General features: G+C 40.3%; 1 protein-coding gene across 7 annotated transcripts in view; it reads right to left on the minus strand.

The window, feature by feature from the left end:
- ZNF608 (zinc finger protein 608) overlaps window positions 1-27108 on the minus strand; it is a 104001-nt gene that overhangs the window by 53133 nt on the left and 23760 nt on the right. For all 7 annotated transcript variants that reach the window (XM_085214557.1, XM_085214555.1, XM_085214553.1 and 4 more), the window contains one exon: window positions 6273-6528. In XM_085214557.1, the coding sequence (XP_085070683.1) occupies window positions 6273-6528 (256 nt within the window). The remainder of the gene's footprint in view (window positions 1-6272; window positions 6529-27108) is intronic.

The following is a 27108-nucleotide window of genomic DNA, read 5'->3' on the forward strand; positions in this document are numbered from 1 at the left end:
AGTGGTGAAATACTGGTGGTAGGTGGACAGTTGGAGGTCTTTTCCATCCTCGGTGATTCTATGATTCTATGTTTCTTAAAGAGGGGAGATTTACAATGGATATTAGAAAGAAGTTTTTTTACAATAACAGTGATTAGGTACAGAAATAGGTTGCCCAGAAAGGTAGTGAACGATGCATTCTTGGCGACATTCAAAGTCAGGTTGGACAGGGCTCTGAGCAAGCTGATCTAGCTGTAGATGTTCCTGTTAATTGAAGGAGTGTTGGACTAGATGGCCTTCAAGGGTCCCTTTCAGCTCAAATAATTCTATGATGATTCTATGAAGTAGCAAGCAGAGAAATAATGGGGAAACTGAAAGGTGTGCTTAACAGTCTGTTCGCAGTTCACTTTGTGGTTATCTCAGAACAAGCATTTCGGCTACAAACATATAATTGTCATAAAATATCAAATATCAAAATGAAATTCATGTCCTACTGGCTTAGAGCAAGCACTCTTTCCCTTCCACACTGGCCAGCACTGTGTGTTTCATACAAATGCATAAGAAACACTGCAGAAGAGAAGATCAGAATTTTCATTCATAAACATGTACATGCCTTGATAAGGTCAAGAACAATGGTGAAATTATCAAGAAGGCCCCTTAAGACCCACATATTCAGTGTACCTATTGCTAAAGTCCCTCTCATAATCCGAGTCCTGTAATATTTAGGTCTTAAAAAACTTCTCTCAGATAGCCTATGTACGTCCCAAAATAAAACCTCCCAGACTTATCTTGTAAAATAGGTATAGTTTTCCATAAAACACACTGCCAGTTTTTCTGTGACTTCCCATTTCTTGTGTGCCACACGTTGCTATGTAATGCATGCCAGGCATCACACTCCACGAACCAGTGAGGCAATGTGGGCCTACAAAGAATCACATATCTCAGGCTCCATTAAGCCCATTAATTTACTGGCTCTGATCTCACAGATGGTAGAAAGAAGAAAAAAAATCTCAGAATCTAAACATGCGTAGGCTTTCTCTGAACAGATTATGTTTTGATAGTGGCTAGCAGTCATATATCTCAGCTGAGTTTTTGCATGACAGTAGAAAATAGCTGGAATTCATGTGCTCACTTAAAAAGGCTATCTCCTCCATGACCTGTTTCTCTAACATGGACAAAACTGTTTATCTAACAAACCTGACTTTTGAACATCCTATTGTTTCTCTCCCATAAAAATACCCACATTTCTATAGTGAAGAGAATGGATAAGAATACCAAGATGCTGCTTTCTGTAGCCAGCAGGTTAATGTTTAACAGTGCACATAAAGGGTGGTATATAAATGCATCCAGCCAGAAAGGTTATCTGTTGGCTTTTTTTTTCAACTTCATTGCTTGGTTTAGTAAACAGCATTACCTCTCTATAATCCTTGCCTGAGCTCAAGACAACAGTGTTGGCAGTTGAATTAGAGGTCTTCGAGGTCTTTTCTAACCTTAATGATTCTACAAACTACATTTATCTGAATTTCTGTTTAGTATTGCTTAGCATTATTTGACAAAATATATTATGAAGGAAAAAAAAAAAAAAATTCTCTAATTTCTGCATTTGTTTACCTGAACTTTTGATATACTTTTCAACATAGGCTTCATGTCTTTGCATACATGAAAGTAGGAAAGTGTGGTTGTTAAACCACAAGAAATTGCTAAAGGGTATCAAAGGCAGCCAGAATACTTCTCATTCCTTTAATTCTATATACACATACACACCCTTACTTATACACACATGTATGAACACATAAATAACCAGAGACATTTAAAACAGACTGTGTTTTTTCAAAATAGTTTTTTGCAGAACTAACACCAGATAGCAAGAATCAAGAACTCAAGAAGGAAGCATCAACCTCGGTTCTGTGCAGTGGGTGTGTTTTCAAAATGTCTATGCATATTAGATGCAAACGTGGCAGACTGAAAAACCCATCCACAAGTATCAGCATGTCTCTGTCTCACCTAGGTATTCTACTGCAAAACAGTGCCAGAACTGACACTAATAGATCTGGAACTCCCTAGAGGTGATCCCACCACATTTCTAAGATCCAGTATAATTAATTACAGCAAGCTTCAGACTCCTGCTTATTACACTCAACAACTAGTCTCAAGTTATAAAAACAACAAGAGAGCCCTGGCCAGAGAACATGTTAAAAAATACAACTCATTTTTCCATTATCTATTACTGAACAACAACAGGAAGTTGTACCCAAACCACACAAGAGGAAGAATGTGAATGCAACCATGCAAGAACTACAACACAGCTTGCTGTCAGCTTGCTCTGCACACAAAGGCAGCAAGGTGATGGATGGCTGTCTCCTACACAGTTTGCAAGCAAACAAGACATCATCAGAAGTAGTGCTTCTCACATCTATGGGCAGATTCTATTACTAGATGCTGAACCAAAAACAGAACATGACCCAGGGCAACAGTTAGAAGCTGGGTGGTGGTTTTCCTTTTTTCTGGGTCATTTTTATTTCCTCCAGGTAGTTAGAAACAATTACTACTCTCTTCAGAAGTGTTTTCCCAGAAGATAATTACCCCATTTAGCACGTACCCAATTCTAGATAAACCTTATTTCTCAGTATAGAAATACAGACAGTATAGAAATACAGACAACTGCTTCCCAGAATATCAGGGGAAAAAAGAAAAAGGAAAAAAAACCCCACAACCAACTAAAAAATACACTCCAATAACACCACCAAGTTGCTTTTTATGACAGATCTCTGCTACTATTAGTTGTTTCTGGTATCAGACGTTCACATTAAGCTGTCAGCTTTCAGGTTGGTCCTGCCTATGACCGTTTTTCACTACTACAGAGTAACATCAACTAATTTCTTTAAAATATCTTTCTTTCTTTCTTTCTTTTCTTTTTTCTTTCTTTCTTTTCTTTTTTCTTTCCTTTCTTTCTTTTTTCTTTTCTTTCTTTCTTTCTTTTTTTCTTTTTTTCTTTCTTCTTCTTTTTTTTCTTTTTTCTTTTTTAATTTAGGCACTTACACCACTTTAGATACATTCTCAAGACATATCTAAACAAGAGTATTAGGCAAAGAAAAATGCAGACAGAATACTCATGGAGAAATTAAACACTGCACAACTGAGTAATGCAACTGAGAAAAGCTGAAATGATAACAGACATTCTCAGTAAATTTTACTAGCAAACCACAGCTATGATTAGTTACAATGCCTTGTAATACATAGAATATGACAGATTTCAGATTTCAGACACCAGCTTCCCTACACATATCTTAGGATTGAAGCACTCCAGGAAAAAGAGTCTGATTCATTAAATCTGCTCATCAAATCAACTGAATTGATTGCTGTGGAATAAATGAAAAAAAGCTGTAGTTAACAACACTCTCTTTGATCAGTCGTGATTTTGTGTGAAATCCAGTGCAGCTTTTTCCCTCACTTTGTAGTGACTATCTTAAAAACACGAGTAATAAAAGCAAACATCAATATTCCTGTGCCTGTGAAGAAGAAATGCAATGGAACTTCTTTAGCATCCCTCATAGAAAACTGGTTACAGCAGACACTGAAAACCTTCAAAACATGCATTCTTGAGTTCTCCCTCTCTAGAATGCATGTATTGGAATTAACGAGTTTGACATGAACCACTGGATTTCACCTTTCTCACTTCACTCTTTTTTTAATAACTGTAATCATCACATCCCTTCTGCACTTGCATTCTGATCACTAGCTCCTCCTGAAGCATATGAAGACTGCTCAGCAGCACATTTAGGTCACAGTTCTGATATGCCATAGGGTATGCAGATATCCTACAAACCTGTTCTAATCAGCTTACAACTCACCTTACAGAGTGGCTAAATCAGATACAAAATAATTCAAATATCTCAAAATTCAAGGCAAGGTCAGAAATCTTCATACCTCAGTTTCTTAGGATTCTTCTACCTTAAAAAAAATCCATCCATTTTATGGATAGAGAGATGTCAGTTTGCATGCAAGTTTTTAGTAGGCTTTGAAAAGCAGTGAATGAAGTGAATATAAAAGGAACACGTGGGTATCACACAATAAATGTATGTTTCAGATGGGCATTAGGAACATCAAGACAGTTTTAGATCTCACCAGTTACAATGAGTTCAGCATATTCTGGATTTACACCAGTTTTGGCAAAGGTCATGTTCTGAACTAATTAAAGTTAGAATCATAATGGGAGAAAATGAGTATCTCATAATCATCCTTCTGCTAAAGATAAATAGAAGACCCATCTGCACCCTGTTTTCTAAAATCTGGCAGAAATTGTTTCAGGCAAGCTGCTACATAGCTGCTTTCATGAATGTGTCAAAAAAATCTGAAAACAGCTAAATATATACATATGTGTGCTCCAAACAGCAAAACTCAATTTAAAATGCAAAACTGATCATTAGGAACTCGTTTTTTCATAATAGAGGCTTGATTGTGAACACTGGTTTGGGGAAAAACAGAATGCAAGTTACGATACTTTCTTCATTTAAGCAGAGTCTGAAACAGTATGACATAAAAGACAGCAGTACAAAGCGTACAACACAATACTGCATCCATTGCATTTAGCCTCTGAATCTGCATTCTAGCAGCTACTTTTCTAGGACAGCTTTAAATCCCACTGCGTGTACTACTGTACTCACACGCAGCAGCAGAGTTGCAAAACAGTATTTGTTAAGCCATGAAAACTGGCAGATTCAAAACCATTATGTTCAAACACACCATCATCCAACTTCTAGTTGTTTCGGAGATTGTTTTAGACAAACTGGGAAAAGGTTAAGGGACTTAATTTCTACTAAATACCAAGAGCTTTTAAACCAGTGGAGTGCTGAGAAAGTGGTAAATGGAATGTCATCGTGACAAGAATGCTTTTTTTTTTTTTTTTTTTTTAAATGCTTCTGGTGCCAAACCTCTAACGAGACAGGCTTCTTAAATTCAGTGGGGGTCAGAAGTTTAGTTTATTCAGCCAGAATAACACTATTAACAGCTACTGCTCTTTCATGTTGCCACAGTTAACACCCACACATTTCAAGTCCAGTTGATACAGGAAAGTCAAGGAAAATTGGAGTGGCTACAGGCAGTCATCTCTGCGGGCATATTTTAAAAGTGAATTTATACTGTGCTTTAAAAACAATCTAAAAGGATCAATGCACCTTATGAATTTGCTGTAGACATAGGCAGAGAGAAAGATGGATGGATGAAAGCATATAAAAGCGAGTAAATCTGACTCTCTCTATTGATTTTTGAGAGGACAGTGTAGAGCACTTAGGTGAGGTCTTATATATCACTGCAAAGGACCAAATGCCATTATGCATATGTCTGCAGGATGTCAGGATTTATCATGAAGCAATGCACTGCTGTACTCTTTCATTTTATCCTTTTGTAAATAATCTTGTTCTCACAGTTGAGGATGGACCACTAATTAAATAATCCTCAAAAACAAAGAATAGTCATAGGAAGACTACCAAACAGCTACAACTAGAGAAATCCACTACTATTACAACAAAAATTGCAGTAGGTTAGGGTATACATGCAGTATTTCTAGCATTAGCTAGAGAAAACTGCTTTTCTAATAATGAGCTTTTGAAACCAAGATGGAAAAATCTGCGTATCACAGTATAATCCTCTTTCGACTTTGTTCTAAACCACAGACAATCACATTTATTATTTGCCAGAGCCCTCCAGCTCTCCTGCTTGGCTGAATGCTGTCAGAGGGTATTCCAGAAATTGGTCTGGTTTAGAGAGCACTCCTTCACCATAAGGAACACCTCTCTTAGAACATTCCCCTCATGTAACATCTTTCAAACAATCAAGTTGCAAAGTTATCACAAGCAACAATCAGAATTTCTCAGGGGTCTCTGGGGCTTCTATCATTATATAACGGTGCTGTTTTTTGAGTTCCAACATTCCCAGCTTTTTAAGTGCTAATCCAAGCCTTTCATAAATCCATGCCTCTCACGAACATTCCTCTCCTCATACACATTTAAACAGCATACTTATGCTACTCTGTTAGCTTTTTCTTCATACACTTTTCTCAACAAAGCAGTGGGAAACAATTCTGTTGTTAACTGGGGTAACATGGTGAGTCATTTGAAAAATATGATTGCTTAAGTAATAAAAAATCTACCATTTGTTTTTATAAGAAAAAACCCATTGGTTTAGCTAACAGCTATGATTGCCACTGTACATTTTGTTCCCACAGACTAGTAAGACAGGCAGAGTCTCCTCGTTAAGATATCAAATAGACAAGCCTAATGGAAAAAACAATTTACCTTCTTCAGTTTCATGCCACACAATTCCTTCCAAGTTCACGCTGGTCCCAGGCTCACAGGGTCCAAGGCATTCGGGTTCTGTTACTACTCCAACTTCGTAAGTATTTACACCCACTGAACGAGTCCGTACCAAAAGCTGCTCAACTGGTGCTGCAATATTGGATGAAGATGGAGAAAAGTAGGAAGGCAGAATCTGAGGTGTGATACTGCTGGAAATTGGAGGTGGAGGTGCAGGCACTGTAAACAGGGGATCAACCTGAAAACAACAAACAAACTTACTATAACAGTGCTGTGATATTAAAAAAAAAAAAAAAAAGAAACTAAAAAGAAACTAAAGAAAACCCAGTTTGCTTACACTACATTTGTGTGTGCAGGGGTTTGGTGTACTATGGGCAATTTCAGTTTCAATTTTGTTGACATCAGTCCAAATGCTGCACACAAGAATTATGTACAAAAATATCTATCGTGCTAAACAAGGCAAATTGCTAAGTTTCTACAAGTCTATTCCCTATTGCTATAGATTGCTAGCATGAAATAACAGTTGGATGGTTTTTGTTGTTGTTGTTGGTTTTTTTTTAATTTGTTTTGTTTTTCTTTTTAAAAAAGGGGGATTAAGGCCAATCTTTTCTCTTAGTGCTCACAGAGACCGATTTGTAGATGGAAATTTATTTGGTAAATGGGCAACTTCATTTTCTATTTAAATTAAAACATTAATAAAAACAGTACAAAGACAAATGACATTTTTTTTTTTTTTCATGTGCATCATAGAGAAATTCACACTTGGAACAATTCTAATAGCCATATGCCATCAAATATAATCTCTTGCCACCCAGTCTTGAAAATGTATTAGAATTCTTAAGTTCTTATATGCATTGAGGTCACCCACCTAACAGCTTACAGGTAACATTTACATCTTTCTACTTGAAATAACAGATGAATCTGTTCAAACCAAGGGCTTCCAAAACGTGCAACAATACAATTTGCCAAACGAACGGTCTGTACACAGACAACTCAGATACAGCCTGTATGTATTTAAACACTTCAAAGTTATCCTTCCCGTATGACTTCCAACATAACCGATAGCAGAGCTTCTATAATCTAATAAAGATTTGGCTTCAGAGTTTTTGATATTTTACTGCAGTGATAAGGTCTTTTGACACATAAAAGATAGTCAGACACAGTTATCATTGTACCCCCTCAAATAGCTAAAGCAATCATCTGAACCATCTAAAATTCATGTTTACTTGGCCGGCTGGATCACAGACTTCAGACCAAGAAATCTTTCCTCATTCCAGCAGTTCAGAAGATGGATGTTGTCTAGCTACTTACAAAATGAGTTTCAAGTATCTTTAAGTCTTTAAGTATGTTGTTTTTAATTTTGGACATCTCTAGGAAGGTTCAAGAGGAAAGGCACAATGACTCCCTGCACCTTATCATCTCAATTTCATTCAAGTATATCTTAACATAATCACAGTTGAAGCCAAGCAAGCAAATGGAAGACAAAGAGAAGAAAGGAGTGTTATTTCTCCACCACATATTCTTTGTATCCTGGATCTGATCACTAAATCACACAGCCGTTTTTCATAACGAGCAAATGAAATGAAAATCGAATGGCCATTGCAACAATTAATTATTGTGCTTCAAGTTTCACTCATAAAGACAACTGACATGATGTGCACAGGTCCTGAGTGTGCTAAATATTAAAGAAAATCATTCTGTGTGATCTTTGTATAATAAGCTTGGATTCTAATCCTGACTATGCTAAAACCAGGGGGAAGACAGGAGGGACATACAGCCAATCCAGAAGTAATGCTTCCCATTTATTTCCATGTAAACTACAACTGGCACAAACAGCACAATAACACTGAGCAAATTCTCAGCTGCAAAGCGCGATTTTTTTTTCACACAGCCACCACCATTAGCTATGTATTTTCTCCAGTGATGAATAAGAGCCTGCATGCTGTGCTCGTACTAATCTGTACGAGCAGAGATGACACACTGTCACTGCTGTCACAGCTGAAACACACCACCCATCGCCTCACTGTGCTGCATCCGCGGTTTGGTCTCTACAAACATTCAGAGTTGATGAATGTCAGTAGGTGCAAGTTTTTCCGGCATACAGGAATTAAATTCCGCACCTTTGCTTCACATGCACTTCCATGTCAGATGCCATTCTGTCAAGACTGCCAATCTGCTGCCATCTGTCACACGGCAACAACATGGAATGAAATACTGTTGGGAAGGTTCAACTTCTACTGCCATCCCACCAACATCTGCTCTGACACTGTGGGCCACCATCATAAAATAGGCATTACTTTTGGAGAAGCTCTCAGAAAACATATAGCTAGTGCATATAAAGTAACAAAACTTAATTTTTAATGTTTTTTATTAAAACATAAAAAAATAGAGGGACCCAAGCCATAACACTGTTGGGATATGTGACCTGGTTGCTGTGAAACTAATGCATCAGTCTGGTTCAGTGGTGGTAGTTGCAGCTCTTAGTGATCTCCTAAAGTGTTTGTCAGAGATTTTTTGATGAAATGTTACTCTTTCTGTACTTTGTCCTTCAAAACAATTGTTCACAAATGTACCTACAGCCAAAAAGTGATGATGTGAATAAGATGTAACTAATAAGCAAGGGCTTTTCTCTATAATAAGAGAGGGCTTGTAGAAATCCAGTAAAGAGGCACCATCACTTTTTGACTGCAACTCAATTTATCCCGTTTGAAAATTCACAAGTAATATATTTATGTCGACTGAAAATGGAATCAGAAATAAACCTCCAAACTGTTCCTTTTTTCAGCAATCTTGAGACCTGTTCTCATATTCTCTTATCACACAGGAAAGCATGGCTGCATCTCTTTTGCTGCTCGTGGGGCTGTGTTTAGCCAATGTATCAAAATCATAAAGTGGTTTGCCATCACTTGAGCTGGCCCTGCACTGTGCTTTCCTGAGCCCCACCTTCAGCCCCGATGGGCTTCACCATGCACTGATGCTGAGTTGGTGCTGAGGGGCCAGGCTGGGCTGTGAGCTGTGGTGGGCCATGGGCTGGATATGCCTGCCTTGTGTAAGCTGGAGGAGAACCCAACCAGCAACTGGCAGGTAAATGCGGCCTGCTGCTGTAGAATGAAGCTTTGGGCAGCCTTTATAAAATCAAGGATTGCAATCGAGTGGCCTGCTTGATAGTTTACATGGTGTTTCAGAAAGCTGTGAAAAACCTCCCCGTGTACGTGTAACATCATTCCTCCATAAAACACGCTCATCACAAAGCCAGAGGAAAAAATGTTTGCCATTATCATTACTAGACTAGGAAAAGTTTCAAATGAATGCAGAGTAAAACGACGGATGTTTCTTTCTCTCTCCAACATATTACAAACAGTGAGGTAGAACTAAGAAGAAGGCATGGATCTGGCAGTGTACCCTACTGAGCAACCTGTCACAAATATTTGCGCTCTGCTCTGATTAACAGACCTGCTAAGAAATGCTCATGTTTTCCAGGAAGCAGAGTCCTAGAGGACGGGGCCAAAACATGGTATCTGCAGCAGAAGGGGCTGCTGCTCTGCTGTGCCCAGAACCAAGCCTTTGGTAATTCACAGAATCAAAGAATCACAGAATCACAGAATGGCCTGGGTTGAAAAAGACCACAATGCTCTTTTAGTTCCAACCCCTCTGCTATGTGCAGGGTCGCCAACCACCAGTCCAGGCTGCCCAGAGCCACATCCAGCCTGGCCTTGAATGCCTGCAGGGATGGGGCATCCACAGCCTCCTTGGGCAGCCCGACTCCAAGGCTGCAGAGAGCAGCACAAGTACCGTGACCTTACTCACAAGAAATACAGAGCTCACACGTTGCTCCGGCCTGCCATATTTTAAAATCATCCCACCACATTTCACAGTTCGGCGCAGCAAAGTATGGTTCTCAGTGTTCAACTGTGATGACACAACAGTTTCCAAGAGTTCTCCAAAAAGGCACTGATGTAACGTATTACAGGCAGAGAGAGGCAGGAAGACCACAGTCTCCACTGGAAAACAGGCACATCAGACTAACAGCTGGTGGTGGCAGACTGTCAAACTGAGGAAAGTTAATGTCAAAAGCAGACGCTGTGCAGTTTCTCACTGTTATTTCTGCATGATTATTCCCAGGTGTTGGTGCATACAGAGCAAGAGGCTCTGTTTACCACGTGAGCCAATGTAAGAAATAAAATAAAATAAAAATAATAAAAAAAAGAAGGGTTATTTACAAAGATGCTCTCTTTATACACGTAATCAAAAGGCTCCAGAAAAAAACTAAAATATTCAAGCAGTATTTTCTTCATTCACCCAATTCCAAGAGTTTTTTAGAGCTGATTAGTAACAAAGGCCACAAAGCTGGATGTTATTCATGGCAGCTTTCCACTGCCAAGTGTTTGATTGCATCAGAGAGCTATGGCTCTTGGTAGTAGAAAGCTCACAGAGAATGAAGCATGTCTGCCAGGCACTGTACTCAGTGCTCCATGGAGTGCTACCCTATCTGAACATGACAAAAAATATCTTCTGGTGGTTGCATGACTTTAGCCTGTGTGTGGGAGAGAATATGCATGAGAGGAAATGCCATTCTAACTGGAAAAAGGCAGACTTTATATCAAATTGGGTTTGTCTTCAGTTATTCTGGCACTTCACGTGCTGAAATTAAATTCTGCTCGTCAAAACTGATCTCTCAGATGCAGTGCAGAGTTTCTAAAATCCTGCTTACAAATGGGTATTTTCTGTCCTTTGCACATCATTTCCTGACAACCAGGAAGGATTTCAGGGCAATGCTGACTTCAGCACACTGGGAGGAAGAGCACATAATATCATACAATTGCCAACACCCATATTCTGATTCCAGCGAGGATGGAAGAATTTAAGACCTTTTGGAATGCATTCTCTCGTGAATTCCCTTGGGAAATCCACCTGAATGAAAGAAGAGCAAAATCCAAGGAACATCTATGGTTCTAATTGCCATAGTACTGATCTGACCAGAAACAAATTCACAGTATTACTCAAAATAATCATTCTGTTTCTATGTATGTCATTCATCTCTACTGTGAAAACTTTCAGAGGGCGAATGTCCAATGCGTGAAATATTTCTGCCATCAGTCCTGAAAACAAGCTAGAAAATAGATGCCATGCAGAAAGGCCACATGATGTGAAGTTCTAACATGTGCAGTAACATTAGTAGGCACTGAAGTATGTGTAGATCCACCTCATTAATGACCATGTATTTTTGAAGATCTATCTCAGTGAAGATATAGCCTACCAGCCTAAGACCAGGTAAGATCATACACTACTCCAGTGTCACCCACCAAATGATTTTGAAACACGCATAACAAAAGCCATTTAACCCATCTACCAATACAAAGGCTGGAGAAAGGCAGAGCAGCAGGTTTAAGGCTTAGCATGACCCCTTGCCATTTAAATTGTGCAAATTTTACTGTGAGCATCGCCAGTAGCTATTCTAGTAGAAACCATATGGGAAAAAGATCTCACTCCTATCATGGGATGTACCTAAAAAAACAAAACCTTACCCTCAGCAAAACTAAATAATTCCTTAACAAAGGAGAAACCTCCAACTTTGAAACTGCCACTGACAAGCTCTTCAGTGTTAATAACTACTACTTCACACGACTGAGGGGAAAAGCAAGAAATAGAGGAAATTAGCCCTGTATGGAAGCCTTAATTTTCTTCTGTATCTTAGGGTAAAAGAGAGATTCCCTTGTTTTTATATAAGATATGCCTGCCCTATTTTGCTGTTCTAGAGCAACGACGACTCCAGAAAATCTCATTCTCGTTCACACCATCGCACATTCCAACAAAATCACTGAAACTACTTTGGAAGAAAATCAACGTGGGAGAATCTGAAATCTCTCAGCAGAGTCTAATGCAGAAACAATGCCGCTGAACACCAGGCAAGGAAACTTACTTGTCCTTCTTCTATCTTCTATTCAATCCCAGATGCTTGAGATTTTCCACAACCATTCACCCGTTTTACTGTGGGAAAGATTAGCATTTGACAACTGCCAGTAATATCTTTCTGCCAAAGGCTTCATCTGCGAAAAACTGTATGTCAGTTCAAACGTTTGGCAGAGGCCTGGTAAGACGCCCAAATCACCACCTGCAAAGCTCTACTGCAGACACTTCTCTTCTTTGAGCCCAAGAAAATCATATTCGGTGAGATTCTAGAGCACTTTTCTCCAGTGAACTTCATTTCTCGTGTTCAGCAGTGCAGTTTGTGTTCTCACCCTTTTCTTCAGTTACGGTACAACTGCTTTGATAAGCTTTAACGCAGAACAAGCAAACACCGAAACTCTCTCAAGATCCCTACTCCATCTGCAAGGATACAGACTGCATCAGGAAAGGAATTTCTCTGAACTGATTTAGACAGAATGTGCATGCAGTGATCTCCAGTAACAAATGGTGTCATTTGATCAAGTACAACAAAAATCAAGGCACAGAAATTTCCTGGATTAGGATCTAGTTTTGTGAAGCCATGGAAGAGGTAACTATGGTAGTGATGGTTTTCATTTCAAAGACTGATTTCTGTTTTACTTTTCATGGTTCTGATCCTGAAAAGTGTTTGTTTATAGAAGTACATTTAATTGTTGCATTTCTTTTCAAGTTATCATTTTCTGTGTCCAAAAATATCTTGCCATAACTCTGTTACTCTGCGGCAGTAGTCATCCATTACCAAAAGACAGCTTAAGTTATTCAATGATATGACTATAGTCTGGTGGAATAGCTGACTTTGCAGCCACTCTGGAGTGTATATAGGAATATAAAGAATATAGATTTGTGATTTTTTTACTTTACTGTTCAGGAATGTGTATTGATTAGTCAGCCTATATCAGTATAATTCACAGTAAACTATGACTCAGAGGAGAGCCAGGTTACCTTTTAGTCAGGCTTCTTTGCACCTCTTTGGCTTTCTGAATGTCAGCCATCACTAGAGTTTTGTCTCACCCATCCGTTTGTTGACTACTCTGAGAGTTTGAAGTCTGTACAATATGATGCAGGCTGTTCATCCCTCAATACAATTTATTATTATTATTTTTTTTTTAAAGAAAATACACCTGGTTCTGAAAATTCATCATTTCACTCCCTGGATCGGCATTTAACAATATCTACTGAGTTGAAAACTTCAAATTTAGCTAGGAAGCCTTGGGCTTCCTAGATGTAACAGCTGGATCTTCCTATCATACTGCCTCAGGTCTCCAACTTGGGCTTTTCCATAGAATGTTGGATTCCATTTTGGTAAGTTTCACTTTCTTTTCATACAGTATTTAAACACTAGAGTCTAACACCATCCCCAAACTCTATTTAATTAATATCTTACTATTCTTAAAAATGAGGCATACACATTCATAATTATTCAGCATTTCACTAAAGAAATGAAGTTGAAAATTATCTCCTTGCCTCTCTTTTCACACTGGTATTTCCACTGAACAGGGAGTTGAATCAGTCAGTTTTTTTCCCCTCTACTGGTGCATACCTTTACTTGGGTGTAAATCCAGAATAGTTTCACTGAAGTGGAACAAATAGCTGAATTTGCTGTATTTGTTTTACCAGCAAGAAAGGTAATCAGCATTTCAAATAGTTCTAATGTGAAGATTTTTAAGAGGAAATAAATCTTGTGAGGAGGAAACTGTTAATATTTATTTCATTCAGAATGTTTCCTTTTCTATATCTCTGCTGAATAAAACGTGGCAAAAATCCTTATGAATGAAGCTAAAGGATTAAATTTACACCATGAAGTGTATCTTTGTTTCAACTGAGATAGAACTGTTTTTCTTCACTGTCTGGTAAGATGCTTCGCTTTGGTTCACACCAGTGTTTCTAGCTGTTGCTAAGCAGTTCTGCACAGCCAAAGCCATTACAGTTTTCTCAGATGGCAAGTGGCTGGGGGGCCCCAAGGAGCTGGGAAGGAACAGAATCAGGAGAACTAACTTAAACTAGCCCAAGGGATTTTCTATACCAAACGACACCATGCAGAAGGAGAGTTGTGGAGGGGCTGGGTGTTCATCTCACTGTGTTCAAGTTGCTCTGGGGCTAGCTGGGCATTGGTCAATGGCAAGTTAACAATTGCTTGTGCATCACTGGTTATACACATTTTCACATATATATGTATAATCATAATTACTATTATGAAATGGAAATAATTTTAAATTGAAGGAGGGAAGATTTAGATTGGATGTTGGGGGAAACTCCTTACTACGAGAGTGGTGAGGTGCTGGAACAGCTGCCCAGAAAGGCTGTGGATGCCCCATCCCTAAGGCCAGGCTCAAGGCCAGGTTGGATGGGGCCCTAGGCAGCTTGGTCTAGTATTAAATGTGGAGGTTGGTGACCCTGCCTGTGGCGTGGGGGTTGGAACCTGATGATCCTTGAGGTCCCGTCCCACCCAAGCTATTGTATGGTTCTATGATTATCTTTTCCATTTGCTCTGACTTAGTAAATCATTTTATCTCAACTCATGAGTTCCACTTTGGATTTTTTTTATTTTTTCAGATTCTCTCCCATCCCACTGGGGAAGAGGTGATGAGTGAACAACTGCATGGTGCTCAGTTGCCTGCCAGGTTAAACAACAGCAGCCACTTTTGGCAGCCAACATGGAGCCTGAAGAGTTGAGATAACAGCAGCCCTGACCTGAGCATGTTAACACAGGGTGTTGTGGTAGTTTGATAATTGCTAGTCACTATATGCCATTTTTTTTCACTATTTATGAAGCTCTTTGAGAGTCTTCTTATTGAACTACATTGTGTATCATCTTGCTTGCTGTCTATTTTTTCCCTGCTGTGTTGCTTGTTATCCCTGGGGACTGGATTGCAGTTTTTATTTTGCTATACCGAGTGGCCTTGGCTTATATTATCATAAAATTGGCAGTGGAGAAACTAAAGTGGTGTATGAATTCAGCACTGCAATCATCTCTCAGCTTCAGAAATCATGCTGTGGATGCTATTAGTCTTTATATTCTTTGTTTTGTCTCCTTGGGGAGCCAGCTATGGAGGAGAGAGGGGAGGACATTTTCCAGCCTCCCTTTCTTTTTCACTTTTCCTTCTTTCTCTACATAAGATAAAATAGCTCTTGAGAATTTTGAATGTCCTCAGGATGTCCAAACCAGTGTGCTCCTATTTCTACGAGTATGTTTCGGGTTACGTTTGATATTAAAAAATTACTTAAAAATATTACCCAGAGATCTGCCCCGAAATGGGATAGTTATGGCTGCCAGGCAGGTGGCTAGAGCAATGAGCACCCCCTGAGGTTTGGAACTTCACCTCTGAGCCACTGCAGAATTAAAAAACTGAAAAACTAGACCTTTAGAAAAGGTCTGCTGTCACCTTGGCTATCCTAAAGAGGCACAAATCACTGCAGCATGCTGGGGCCTGGCCTACGTCCACTGAGCATCCTCTAGGGGAAGAGAATATCTCTGAACCCAAAGGCAATGCAAAGGACTCTCCATCTGCTGTGATCAACCTTGTAGCAGATCCAAATCCTGAAACAAGTCCTGTGCTTGCTCCAACTCATGCTATGGATCCAGTGACTGTTCCACATATTGGGATCAGAAAAATAAGAAAATTCTTCCAGGGGAAGGTGCACCATGCCCAGAGATACAGCCCTGCGATTGCTCTGACACCTGCAACAAGGCCTATGGATGCTACACTGCTTGTGACAGGTCCTGTGGTTACTTCAGCTCCTGCAATGAGCTCCATGATTGCCCTAACTCATGCTGTGCATCCTGTGACTGCCCAAGCATTGCCACAAGCCCTGCAGCTGCTGCAACTCCTGTGACGGACCCTACAGTTTCTCCAAATCCTATGATGAGCTGTGAGGCTGCTCCAGCTCCCTGTGGCTGCTCTGACCTTTTTGACAGATACTGTAGTTACCAAGTTACCTAAATCTTCTAAAGAGCCCCGCAGTTGCCATAGCCCTTGCAACCACTCCCGTGGTTACTCCAATCCCTGTGACAAGCCCCACAGTTCAGCCAGAGAACCAGCCAACCCCAGTGTCAGTGGCCCGTAGAAGCAAGATGAAAATATGTCTACAAAAGCCAGAACTTTTAGCAAAGAGAGAAGCTTATAAATTCAGAGAAGATGATGAAGATGGAGCAGGGCCAAAACCAGGAGGAAGAGTAACAGTTAGAAACCATGCAACTTCTAACACGAATTTGAGAAAAAATTGCAGCCATTATCCACATGAGCACATTGTCTCCTGGCTGCTCTGGTGCTGGGATGGTGAGGCCAGTAGTCTGGACTAAAAGGAGATCTCAGCTGTTTGGCTTCTCTGCCTGATAAGTCATAGAATCATAGAATCATATGATCTCCTTCTAGAGAGAGCGGCATTGACAAAGAAATTGGAAAAGAGATACGCTCTTCCATTCTGTGATGGTGATTCTTGTCATCTATGAGGGAAAAATATCCCTCCAAGGAAGACCTTGCATTTGACTCAGATAAATGGACCACCGTGGAGAAAAGTATTCAGTACTAGAGCAAACAAGCTGTGGTAGAGATTTACTCGGATAATAGTATCAACTCCCAAAATCCAGATGACATGATATGTATGTGACTGAAGTGACAGAGTCGTACGGAAGGCACCATTATCGTATGCCTACACCCTGGCAGGAATGGATTAGAAAGACAACAAAAGACCCATGGTGGATGAAGTGGCCAGCCTACCTCAACAGTACGAAGATAGTCTCTTTTCCTCCCTATAGGCCTGTTTCTCAGCTGTGGAGAAACCATCCCAGAAGTTCAAGCAATTCAAAGATTATATATCTTGCTCCCCATCTGTACAAATGAATCTCAGCTATTATAAGTAAGTGTACCTCTGCTCAAGAGAGAGGATATAATGAGAACGCACCACATACCATCCTGTCATTTTACCTACGTGACTACAGAGAGAATATGAGGAAATGGGATGGAAAATCCACCTCAGTCCTACAGGCATTAGTATGGGAGTTGCAAAGGAAAACAATCACAAAAGAGGGTCCTTCTAGAAAAATGGCAGTTCCAGTTTCCAGTGGGCAGTTCTCCAGACAAAGAAGCTGGTCCATTCTCTGAGGTTGTCATTGACCCTTCTGGCTCTTATACATGAGAAATGAGTAACAAATACAATAACTAGAAGTAGAGGGACTCTGTCCCCAGCCAGGTGGAGGAAAGGGACAATCAGATTTATTGGACTGTGTGGATTTGATGGCCTGGCACATCAGAACCACAGAAATGACACCAGTGCACATTGTACTTTAATGCCACTGAGTTATAAAATGGCAAACTCATCTGTCTTTCTGGAATGACAGGAGAACCCCAAGAGCTAACTGTATTAGAGATCAATGTGAGCCTAACTGGAAATGAGTGCCAAGAACACCCCATTGCAACTGGGTCAGAGGTTCCATGCATCATTGGTATTGATTATCCCAAGAGAGGGTACTTCAAGGACCCAAAAGGGTGGGCTTTCAGTATAGCTGCTTTGGAGATGGAGGATGTCAAGCAGCTGTCTACCTTGGCCGGACTCTCATGGAATCCTTCTGTTGTGGGATTGCTAAGAGTCGAACAGTAGGTGCTGATCTACTTCAGTTGTGCACAGGTGACAATATCACACCAACCAGGACTCCCTAATTCCCATTCATCGGCTGATTTGCCAACTGGAGAACCAAGGAATAATCAGCAAAACTTGCTTACTCTTCAGTAGTCCCATATGGCCAGTGCAAAAGTCCAGTGGAGAGTGAATGCTAACAATGGAGTATTGGGGCCTGAATTAAATACCACTAAAAGCTGCTGTGTCAGACACAATAGAGCTTGAATATTAACTGGAGTCCAAGGTAGCCAAGTGGTATGGCACTAGTGATACCACTAATGCATTTTTCTCAGTCCCTCTAGCAGCAGAGTGCAGTCCCCAGTTTGCTTTTACTTGGAAGGGCATCCAGTACATCTGGAACTGACCACCCCAGAGGTGAAAACACAGCCCCTACCATTTATTCATGGGCTGATCCAGACTGCCCTGAAACAGGGGAATGCTACTGAACACTGAACATTAATGACATAATCATGTGGGGCAACACAGCAGAATAATTTTTTTAAGAAAGTGAAGAAAATAATTCAGATCTTTCTAAAAGCCTTTTTTTGCCATAAAGCAACGTAAGGTCAAGGGACCAGAACAGGAGATTCAATTCTTAAGAATAAAATGGCAATATAGACATCTTCAGATCCCAATGGATATGATCAATAAAATAACTGCTGTGTCTCCACCAACTGGCAAAAAGGAAAGACGAGACTTCTTAGATGTTGTGGGTTTCTGGAGAGCACATATTCTGGGTTACTATCTGTAAACTGTCAAGTGACTCAGAAGAAAAATGACATGGGGCCCTGAGCAACAACAAACCTTTGAACAAACTAAACAGGAGACAGTTCACACAGTAGGCCTTGGGTCAGTCTGGATAGGACAAGATGTGATAAACACACTCTCCTCTGCAGCTGGGAAGAATGGCCTCACTTGAAGCCTCTGGCAGAAATCTCCAGGGGAGAGTTGAGGTTGACCCCTAGGGTTTTGGATACAGAGGATCTGAGGCACCTTATATTCCTACTGAAAATGAGACATTGGCAGTATATGAAGGGCTCTGAGCTGCTTTGGAAGTGGTTGGTACTGAAGCACGGCTCCTTTTGGCACCCTGACTGCTTGTGCTGGGCTGGGTGTTCAGAGAGAGGGTCCCCTCCGCACATCTGCAAGTGATGCTACGTGGAGTAAGTGGGTCACACAAATCACACAGTGGGGGTCAAATAGGGAATCCCAGTCATCCAGGAATCTTAGAACTGATTAGGTTGAAGGAAAGAATTTCAGAATATGACCATAAGAGGAGATGACACATGCTGAAGAGGCTCCAGACTGCCAGAAAATGAGAAGAAATACACCTTGTTCACTGATGGGCCCTGTCACATTGTGGAATAGCATTGGAAGTGGAAGGCTGAAGTATGCAGTCCTAAAGGAAAGGGTGAATTGAGCCAATTTGCAGAAGTGAAAGCCATCCAGCTGGCTTTAGGCATTTCTGAATGAGAGGTGGCTGGTGTTCTGTCTCTACCCTGACTCCTGGATGATGGCAAATGCCCAGTGGGGCTGGTTACAACTGTGAAAGCAGAACTAGCAGTGCAGAAACAAACCTGTATGGATTGTTGCATTGTGGAAACATACTGCTGCCTGGGTAGAGAACACGGTTGTAAAGATACATCATGTAGCTGCTCATGTATCCACGAGTTGTGCCACTGAAGAACATCAATATAACCAGCAGATGTATCGGGCTACTAGGAGCGGAGTGGCTCAGGAAGATCTGAATGGGCAACATAAGGGTGAACTATTTCTAGCTTGGTGAGCCCATGACACTTCCGTCCAAAAAGGAAGAGATGCAACCTGTAGATGGACTTGGGATCAAGGGGTAGATTTGACCATGAATGCTATTGCGAGGGTTATCCATGAATTTGAAATGTGCTGTAAGTGAAGTAGATAGAATCCCTTTGGTGTGGAGGACGATGGTTAAAACAGAAATATGGAGAAGCTGGCAGGTGGATTATATCCCCACATGGTAAATGCAGTGTGTTTACAGTGGTGCAAGCAGTGACCTGGAAACATATCCAGTGCCCAATGCCAACACCCAAAATACCATCCTAGGTCTTGAAAAGCAAGGTGTGGTGACGTGGCACTCCAGAAGTAACAGAGTTAGACAATGGAATTCATTTCCAGAACAATCTCATAACCACCTGGGCCCAAAAGCATGGTATTGATGGGGTATATCATATATACCTCTACCATGCACCAGCCTCTGCAAAGACTGAAAGATACAAGGCTATATTGAGAGCAATGGGTGCTGGGACATTAAAACATTGGGACACACATTTAGCAAAAGCCAGCTGGTTAGTCAACCCTCAGGGATCGAGGGTTGCCAATCGAGCTGGTCTTGCCAAATCAAACCACCTACACTCCACAGAAGGGGATATAGTCCTGGTGGATCACATAAAGAACATGCTGGGAAAGACACTCTGTGTTATTCCTGCCTCAGGCAAAGGCAAACCTATTTGTGGGATTGCTTTTGCTCAAGGACTCACGTGGGTAAGGCAAAAGGATGGGGATGTCTGCTGTGCACCTCGAAGTGATTTGATGCTAAGTGAGAACAGCCAATAATTTGAATTGTATTATGTTAAAACTGCTACATAACACTGCATGTTATCGTTATGGCTGTTATATGTCCTGTTAACAGTATTACAGTAAGAACCATCCAGGTTAAGGAGGAATGACTAGCTTCAGCATGTAGCAACCCAACACTGTAAATCACCCCTCCTGCGCTGAAGAACTGTTATGACAGATGGAGCTTAAAGTTACAAACTAAAGGAACACTGTGGACAGTTTACATGGATGTCTCATAGACTGTGAAAATAGTATGTGTGAGTACATATATCAAAAAAGCAGGTGAGCAGAATTAGTTAGGATGTGTAGTAATTGTGGGATCTGAGCATGGTGTCAATGGAATAGAATAAGGGGTGGATATTGTATTAATTTCAGCTGAGACAAAGTGTCTGAGTGTCTAGTACGATGCTATGCTTGGGTTCTTGAAGAAAAACAATGTTCATAACACACCAATGTTTCTAGCTGTTGTTAACCAGTGTTCTACACAGCCAAGGCCATTTGAGTTTTCTCAGACAGCAAGGGGTTGGGAGGCAGCAAGAAGCTGGGAAAGACAAAATCAGGACAGCTGACTTAAATTAGCCAAAGGGATAGTCCATACCATATAACATCATGTGCAAAGAGAGTTTTGAAGGGAGATGGGAGTTCATCTCACTATCTGCCAGTCACTCAGGGGCTGGCTGTGCATTGCTAAGTGTGTGGTGAACAACTGCTTGTGCATCACTGGTTATATACATGTATATACACACTCACATATATATATATATATATATACACATACACATGTATAGTCACAACTATTATCCTTTTCATTTTCTCTTAGTAAATAGTTACATCACAACCCATGAATTCTACTTTGTTGATTTTGTTTTTCTGAATCTCCCCCCTATCCCACTGGGAAGGGGGGAGTGAGTGGACAACTGTGTTGTGCTTGGCCATCTGCTGGGTTAAACGACGGTTAAACTACAATAAAGAAAAATACAATAACAGGAGTCAGTACTGAAAACATCTATAAATCTATTTGCTTCAGTTTTGAAGCAATTCGGTCTGAGCAGAGACACAAAACCTAGATTTAGTGTTCTTTTAATTTTCTTTCATGAAAGTCCGTGCTATCAGCATCAAATCATATGGTTACAGGCCCCAAAACAGATAGTCAAATCTTGCTCCTTATGTTCTCCCTCAAAGACTTTTTTCCTTACTGCTTTTAACTCAGTACCTAGGGATCCTCATTAGGCATGAAAAAAGCACGAAAAAAGTTTATGTTTGCAGAGTTTCAGTAAGGGTTTACCATTCTTCTCTTGCTGAGAAAGAAGGGGGACAAAGAAAGGACATGATTTCCTTCAGAAAATCCCAGACACCATTGTTGAAACACCTTGTGCTTCAGAACACCTGTCTAACCTTTAACTTCCTCCTTTCACATGCTGTCTCATAGACTGTTTTAAAGTCTAACAAAGTGATCAACACCTGTCACAAATGAAGCTCCCTTTCTGTTCAAACAAAGCAGACGAAAGCACTAGCTCAGGCATTCCACATTTCAAATGTCATGTTCTAGTCACCTGCACCTTCTGTTCTCTGATCAGCCCAAATTGTACACATCCTTTATGTTACATTCACGGCAGGATGGACTTATAACAAAAAAGAATCATTTCTGTGCACTTTATAGAAATTCAAACATTTTGTCCAACTGAAATAAAAAAAATAAACCTAATATGAGCTGTCGTGGAATCATGAAATGCCTCTGGCAATTCTGTCAAAGTACACAGAAATGTACCAATTGTATGAAGAAATGGAACCGCATTTTATCGAGCGTGATTTATAAGCCACACAGATTTAGCTGGGAGATAACACTGCTGTCTAATCATTAGTAGTCAGACAACAGCCATGTGAACACATCAATTATAGGCCACTGCCAAAAGCCCTTGAGATCCCAGAGATTAACAGCCAATCCTCTGTTTTACAAGCTTAGATCAAAAAGAATATTAATAAGAGGAGGGGCAACGTGAAAGCTTGTCAGAGTAATTCACGCACTAAAACAAGGCTTTTTTCCCTTCACTTTGCCTTGCACTGGTGCATGAAAAAAAAAAAAAAAGCTGGCATCAGCTACAAAGTGCAAAGCAGCCAATTTCTCAGAAAATGTTTTTCATTAACATACAGGAGGTTGTAAAAGGGTGCAAAAGCTCTATTTGATCGATAAAGGCAACAATTTCTATGCATTCCTCTCCCAAATATATCAATTATACAACCTCAATCATTATTCAGATATTTGGAAAGGAACACTCTTGCACAGAAGAGTTTGATGGCTTTTCTCCCCCCAAAAACCAGACTTGTTTGCTATTATAAATACGTCTGCCAGCCTTGCAGGCATCCATTTACTCTGTCTCGCTAATGACTAACAAAATCTTATAGAAGTACTAGAAGTACAAATATACTATAAACTCATCTTTAAGTGCATTCCTAGTCTTCAGAGATGTAGGAAAAGATCCCACAATTGTGCCTTTCCCCATGACTTCCTTGTGAGATGATTTGATTAGAAGTCATGCTAGGGATGAGGGAATTTGCTTTATGAGACTTTCCAGAGCTACCTTAACATTAGCTATCTCAGGTATAACCAGCAATTAGCCTTTGAGCAAATGGATAAGAAGCTGGAACCTTCTAGGATTGATCTACTTCCACAGAGTCTGCCATGTGAGAATTACACCAGAATACATATTTTCTGACAGATTAGGCACTTTTTAATTTCCCTCTTTGCTCTGTTCTTCCAGACATTTGTCCCCATCAGCTGCTCTTGCCTGGACAGTGGCATATCCTGCTGGAGGACGGCAAACTGGCAGTCACTGGTTCATAATCACATAGGCAGGAAGCTTGTCAAGTATTGTACTGCAGAGCAGCCCCTCAGCAAAGAACAAAACACAGGGACATCAGTCAACTTGCTCTGGTGAGCACAGCTTGGATCTGGCAAAAAAAAAAAAAACACTTGATTTGTCTCTGTTTTGGTGGATCTCATCCTGGCATGCCACCAAGCTTCTGGAGGTTGGACTCGATGATCTCTGGAGGTCCCTTCCAACCCCTACGGTTCTGTGATTCTGTGCAGCTACCCAGGAACCAGGGCCATGTGGGACATGACAGCTCAGTATGAGGCTGATTTCTGGAGCAGTGGAACTATGCTCTATGTGTAATAATTTGCACTGAAGGGGACAGTTGTCCAACACAATTGTTCTGCTGACACAGCCATGGAGATGGCAGCTGCTGGTAGAGATGTACTGGGTGTGAGCTCACACCAGTTCTCCACAACTCCACATTGTGCATCAGTAGTACTGTGCTAACTTGTGTTTGCTTTCCTGTTCCTGCAGTGAAAGCAAGGCCTGGAAGTATAGCCTGCTGTATGCACATCAGATCTTTAAAAATCTACTGTTCATAGCACAACAGCTGCCAGGATTTTAGAAGAATATATATATATTTATCATTCTAGACATGGTTTGAGAGTACATTTTCAAAGAGAATATCTGATACATGTTCAAAAAGGATGTATGTCTCTCACATGTCCAAAAAGGACCTGTGCTGTGAGAAGCTACCTTCAAAAACTTCAAGTTATTAATTTCAGTATATTCTCCTGTGCTTGGTATCTGTCATTTCATGGGGATTATTAATATGGAGATGATTTCATGATTTTAAGCTTGCTGGTTAATAGCTAACCTGGGAAAAAAATTTATCAGAGGGAAGTCTTCTGAACCTAATTGCTAACCTTCGTAAGCACATCAGTAAGTATGTAAGTGATTCAATCACAGTATAGCTGATAAAGGAAAAAAACATATTTTCTGAGTGAAAATAATTTAGATTTATTAAGAGGCCATGTTTTTTGTTCAGCTGGCTGAAAAAGGAAATGAATTCTCTAATATTGTTTTCAAACTTAAATGAATACAAACTGATGCCAAATGTGGACATGAATATGGTTGCACAGAATAAGCTTTTCAGTATCCAGAGAGCTGGAGCAGCTCCCCTCGGGGACAGGCTGAGAGAGCTGGGGCTCTTCAGCTTGAAGAAAAGAAGGCTCCAAGAAGTCTTTACAGCAGCCTGTCAGGAAAGCAGGGGAGGGACTGCTTATAAAGGCAGGTGACAGCAGGAATATTGAAATATTAATGAAACTAACTGCCTAGTATTATGGCAAGCATTTTAAGTAACCAAAAATGGAAGAAGTAAGATTTGCTGGTCATTGTTTTTATTTACTTCTGGAATTTCTCTCCTTTCAGACACTTAAGATTACCTAATTAGCCCTTGCTTCTGTATTTGAAATAGGTGAAATACAACTCAAACTGTGTTTTTGTAAAATTACAGTGTTCTGCAAACTCAGTTTCACTCCAACAAAATATTTGTGTGACAGGTCTTGTTACTGTGATGTTAAAAATGCATTGGTAATAGTTTCCTTTAGCAGTGGAATATCAATATGACCAATGGCCAAGCAGAAATAAAGCTAATGCAAGATACCTCAAGACACCAAAAATAGCCTTGGAGAAAATGTAAGCAGACATGTAAGATAGAGATGGAGCTGGAGGATCTTTGACTGTAAGTGAAGAATTTCAGACACATAAAGAAAAAAAAATCTGATGCCAACACAAATTTCTTCAATTGTGACATGCATGATAAAGAAAATCTTCACTCTTATGCAAGGTAATTTAAGCTAACCTAAACTCAGTTAGGTTCTGTGTCTACTGCAAGCTGACCACTTGCTGTCATTACTGTTTATAATTGAAAGGGAATCACCATGCATGCTACTGAAAATTAGCATCAGGATAATTACATTCTGCAGAGTATTTGGTTGCTGCTGCCCAAACAGATATAATATCTGCTGTTCTGAGTCCAAAAATCTGAATATTAACTCACATTTCAAGTCATGTAAAAGGGTCTGATGATAATTTAAGAATGAATGCAGTCAGTGTTTATGGCATGACTAATTTCCATGTCACAGAGCCCACTCTGAAAGTAACGCCTCCTATTTATTTCCGTGGTAAGTGCAACAGATACAAAAAGTACAATAACACCATTTGATAGAATAAATTCTCAGCTACAAAGCACTATTTTTCAACAAAATCATCACCATTATCTGTAGCAATGAATAAGAGCCTTCATGCCTCGCCCATACAAATCTGAGATCACCAGCAGAGGTGATCACAGTTACTGTCATCACTGCTGAAGTGCACCATCTCTCTGTGCTCATTTGGCCTCTATAAATGTTCAGCAGGCATCGATGAATGCCAATGAATGCCGTGTTTTCCACCTGCAGAATTCAATTACACACCTTTAGTTCAGCCACATTTCCATGTCAGACCTCATTCTGTCGGAGTGCCCCTCTGCTGCCATCAATCACTGCAACAACATGGAATGGAATACTGGTGGGAAGGTTCAGCCTCTATGGTCGTATCACCAAGATCTGTCTCTTACTGATGTTGTGAGTTGACATCACAAAATAGGAGGCATTACTTCTGGAGTAGCCCTCACACTTCATGGCTCTAAAACCTAGAAATAACAGTTGTATCTCTTTCATTGTGAACTTAGGCTCTAAAAGCTATTTCTGATTGAGTTATTCCATAAGAAAATGCATTGGCCATTTTCAGTAACAGCACGGTCTGAGCAAAGCACACCGGGTGGCTGCATGGCTTCCCCTCAGATTCCCTCCTCATGACAGAAGTAGGTTTGAGAGTGCTGAAAAACCGTACCACAGTTCTGAGAATCATAGAATCACGGTTTGTAATTGTAGTTGTTAACCATATTAAAAGCCATGTTCAAGACATGAACTCCTAATGACTACCTTGCTTTGAGATCCCTGCAAGAGCGAAAGAAACAAGCATTGAAAAATGGAGACTTAATTCTTCTTTCCTTTGAAGTAAAAGAATTCTGGAATCTGGTCTTCCATCTGTTTGGGTGTAAGGAAGAGAGGCTGAATCACTTTCTCCTCAATATCGCAGTATCACACAGAAAGTTATCTATGATTTTTTGTGTGCTTACTTTGATTTTTGTTGTCGTTGTTGTTGATTTGTTTTGGATTTTTTTTTTTTTCTTTTTTGGCAGTGATTTGCTCATTTGGGGGGTTGGACTCAATGATCCCCAGAGGTCCCTTCCAACCCCTACAATTCTGTGGTTCCACGCTCTAAGTAAGATGGAGAATGAAGAACAGAACTGAAGCATTGGATAATTACGACAAATTAAGCTGTTTCCTTCTCCCGCTCACAAGCCTTCAGCTTAGCCCATCGCAACATCGCAACAGCACAACAGAGGGGAACGTACGAGTTTTCTCTGCTACGCTCACATTTGCATGAAAAGGAACAGTCAAATGAAAATTAAACACTTAACCAGCTTAAAAAGCACGGGTTCAGAATACTGTACTTCAATAAAACACTCATTGTTATTCAGTGCTTGGCAAATGACATTGCCATCAAATACTAGTAGAAGAACCGTGAAGATTAAATGCTATCTGAAAAAGTGGCTTGTACTTATGCAGTGCTAATGACCATCTAAAAGAGCGATTCTGCATGGTTACATCCTCTTTTAGATTCGCAGCTGCAGTTTCACAAGAGCAGCCATACATCACAATCTGGAGCCATTTTAGGCTATGCTCGTGCTTGAAAGAGCAAATACCGGCAGCAAAGAACTGCTAATCTGCAGAGCAAAA

The sequence above is a fragment of the Meleagris gallopavo genome, chromosome Z (genome assembly GCF_905368555.1).
Source record: "Meleagris gallopavo chromosome Z, MGAL_WU_HG_1.1, whole genome shotgun sequence".
Classification (NCBI taxonomy): domain Eukaryota; kingdom Metazoa; phylum Chordata; class Aves; order Galliformes; family Phasianidae; genus Meleagris; species Meleagris gallopavo.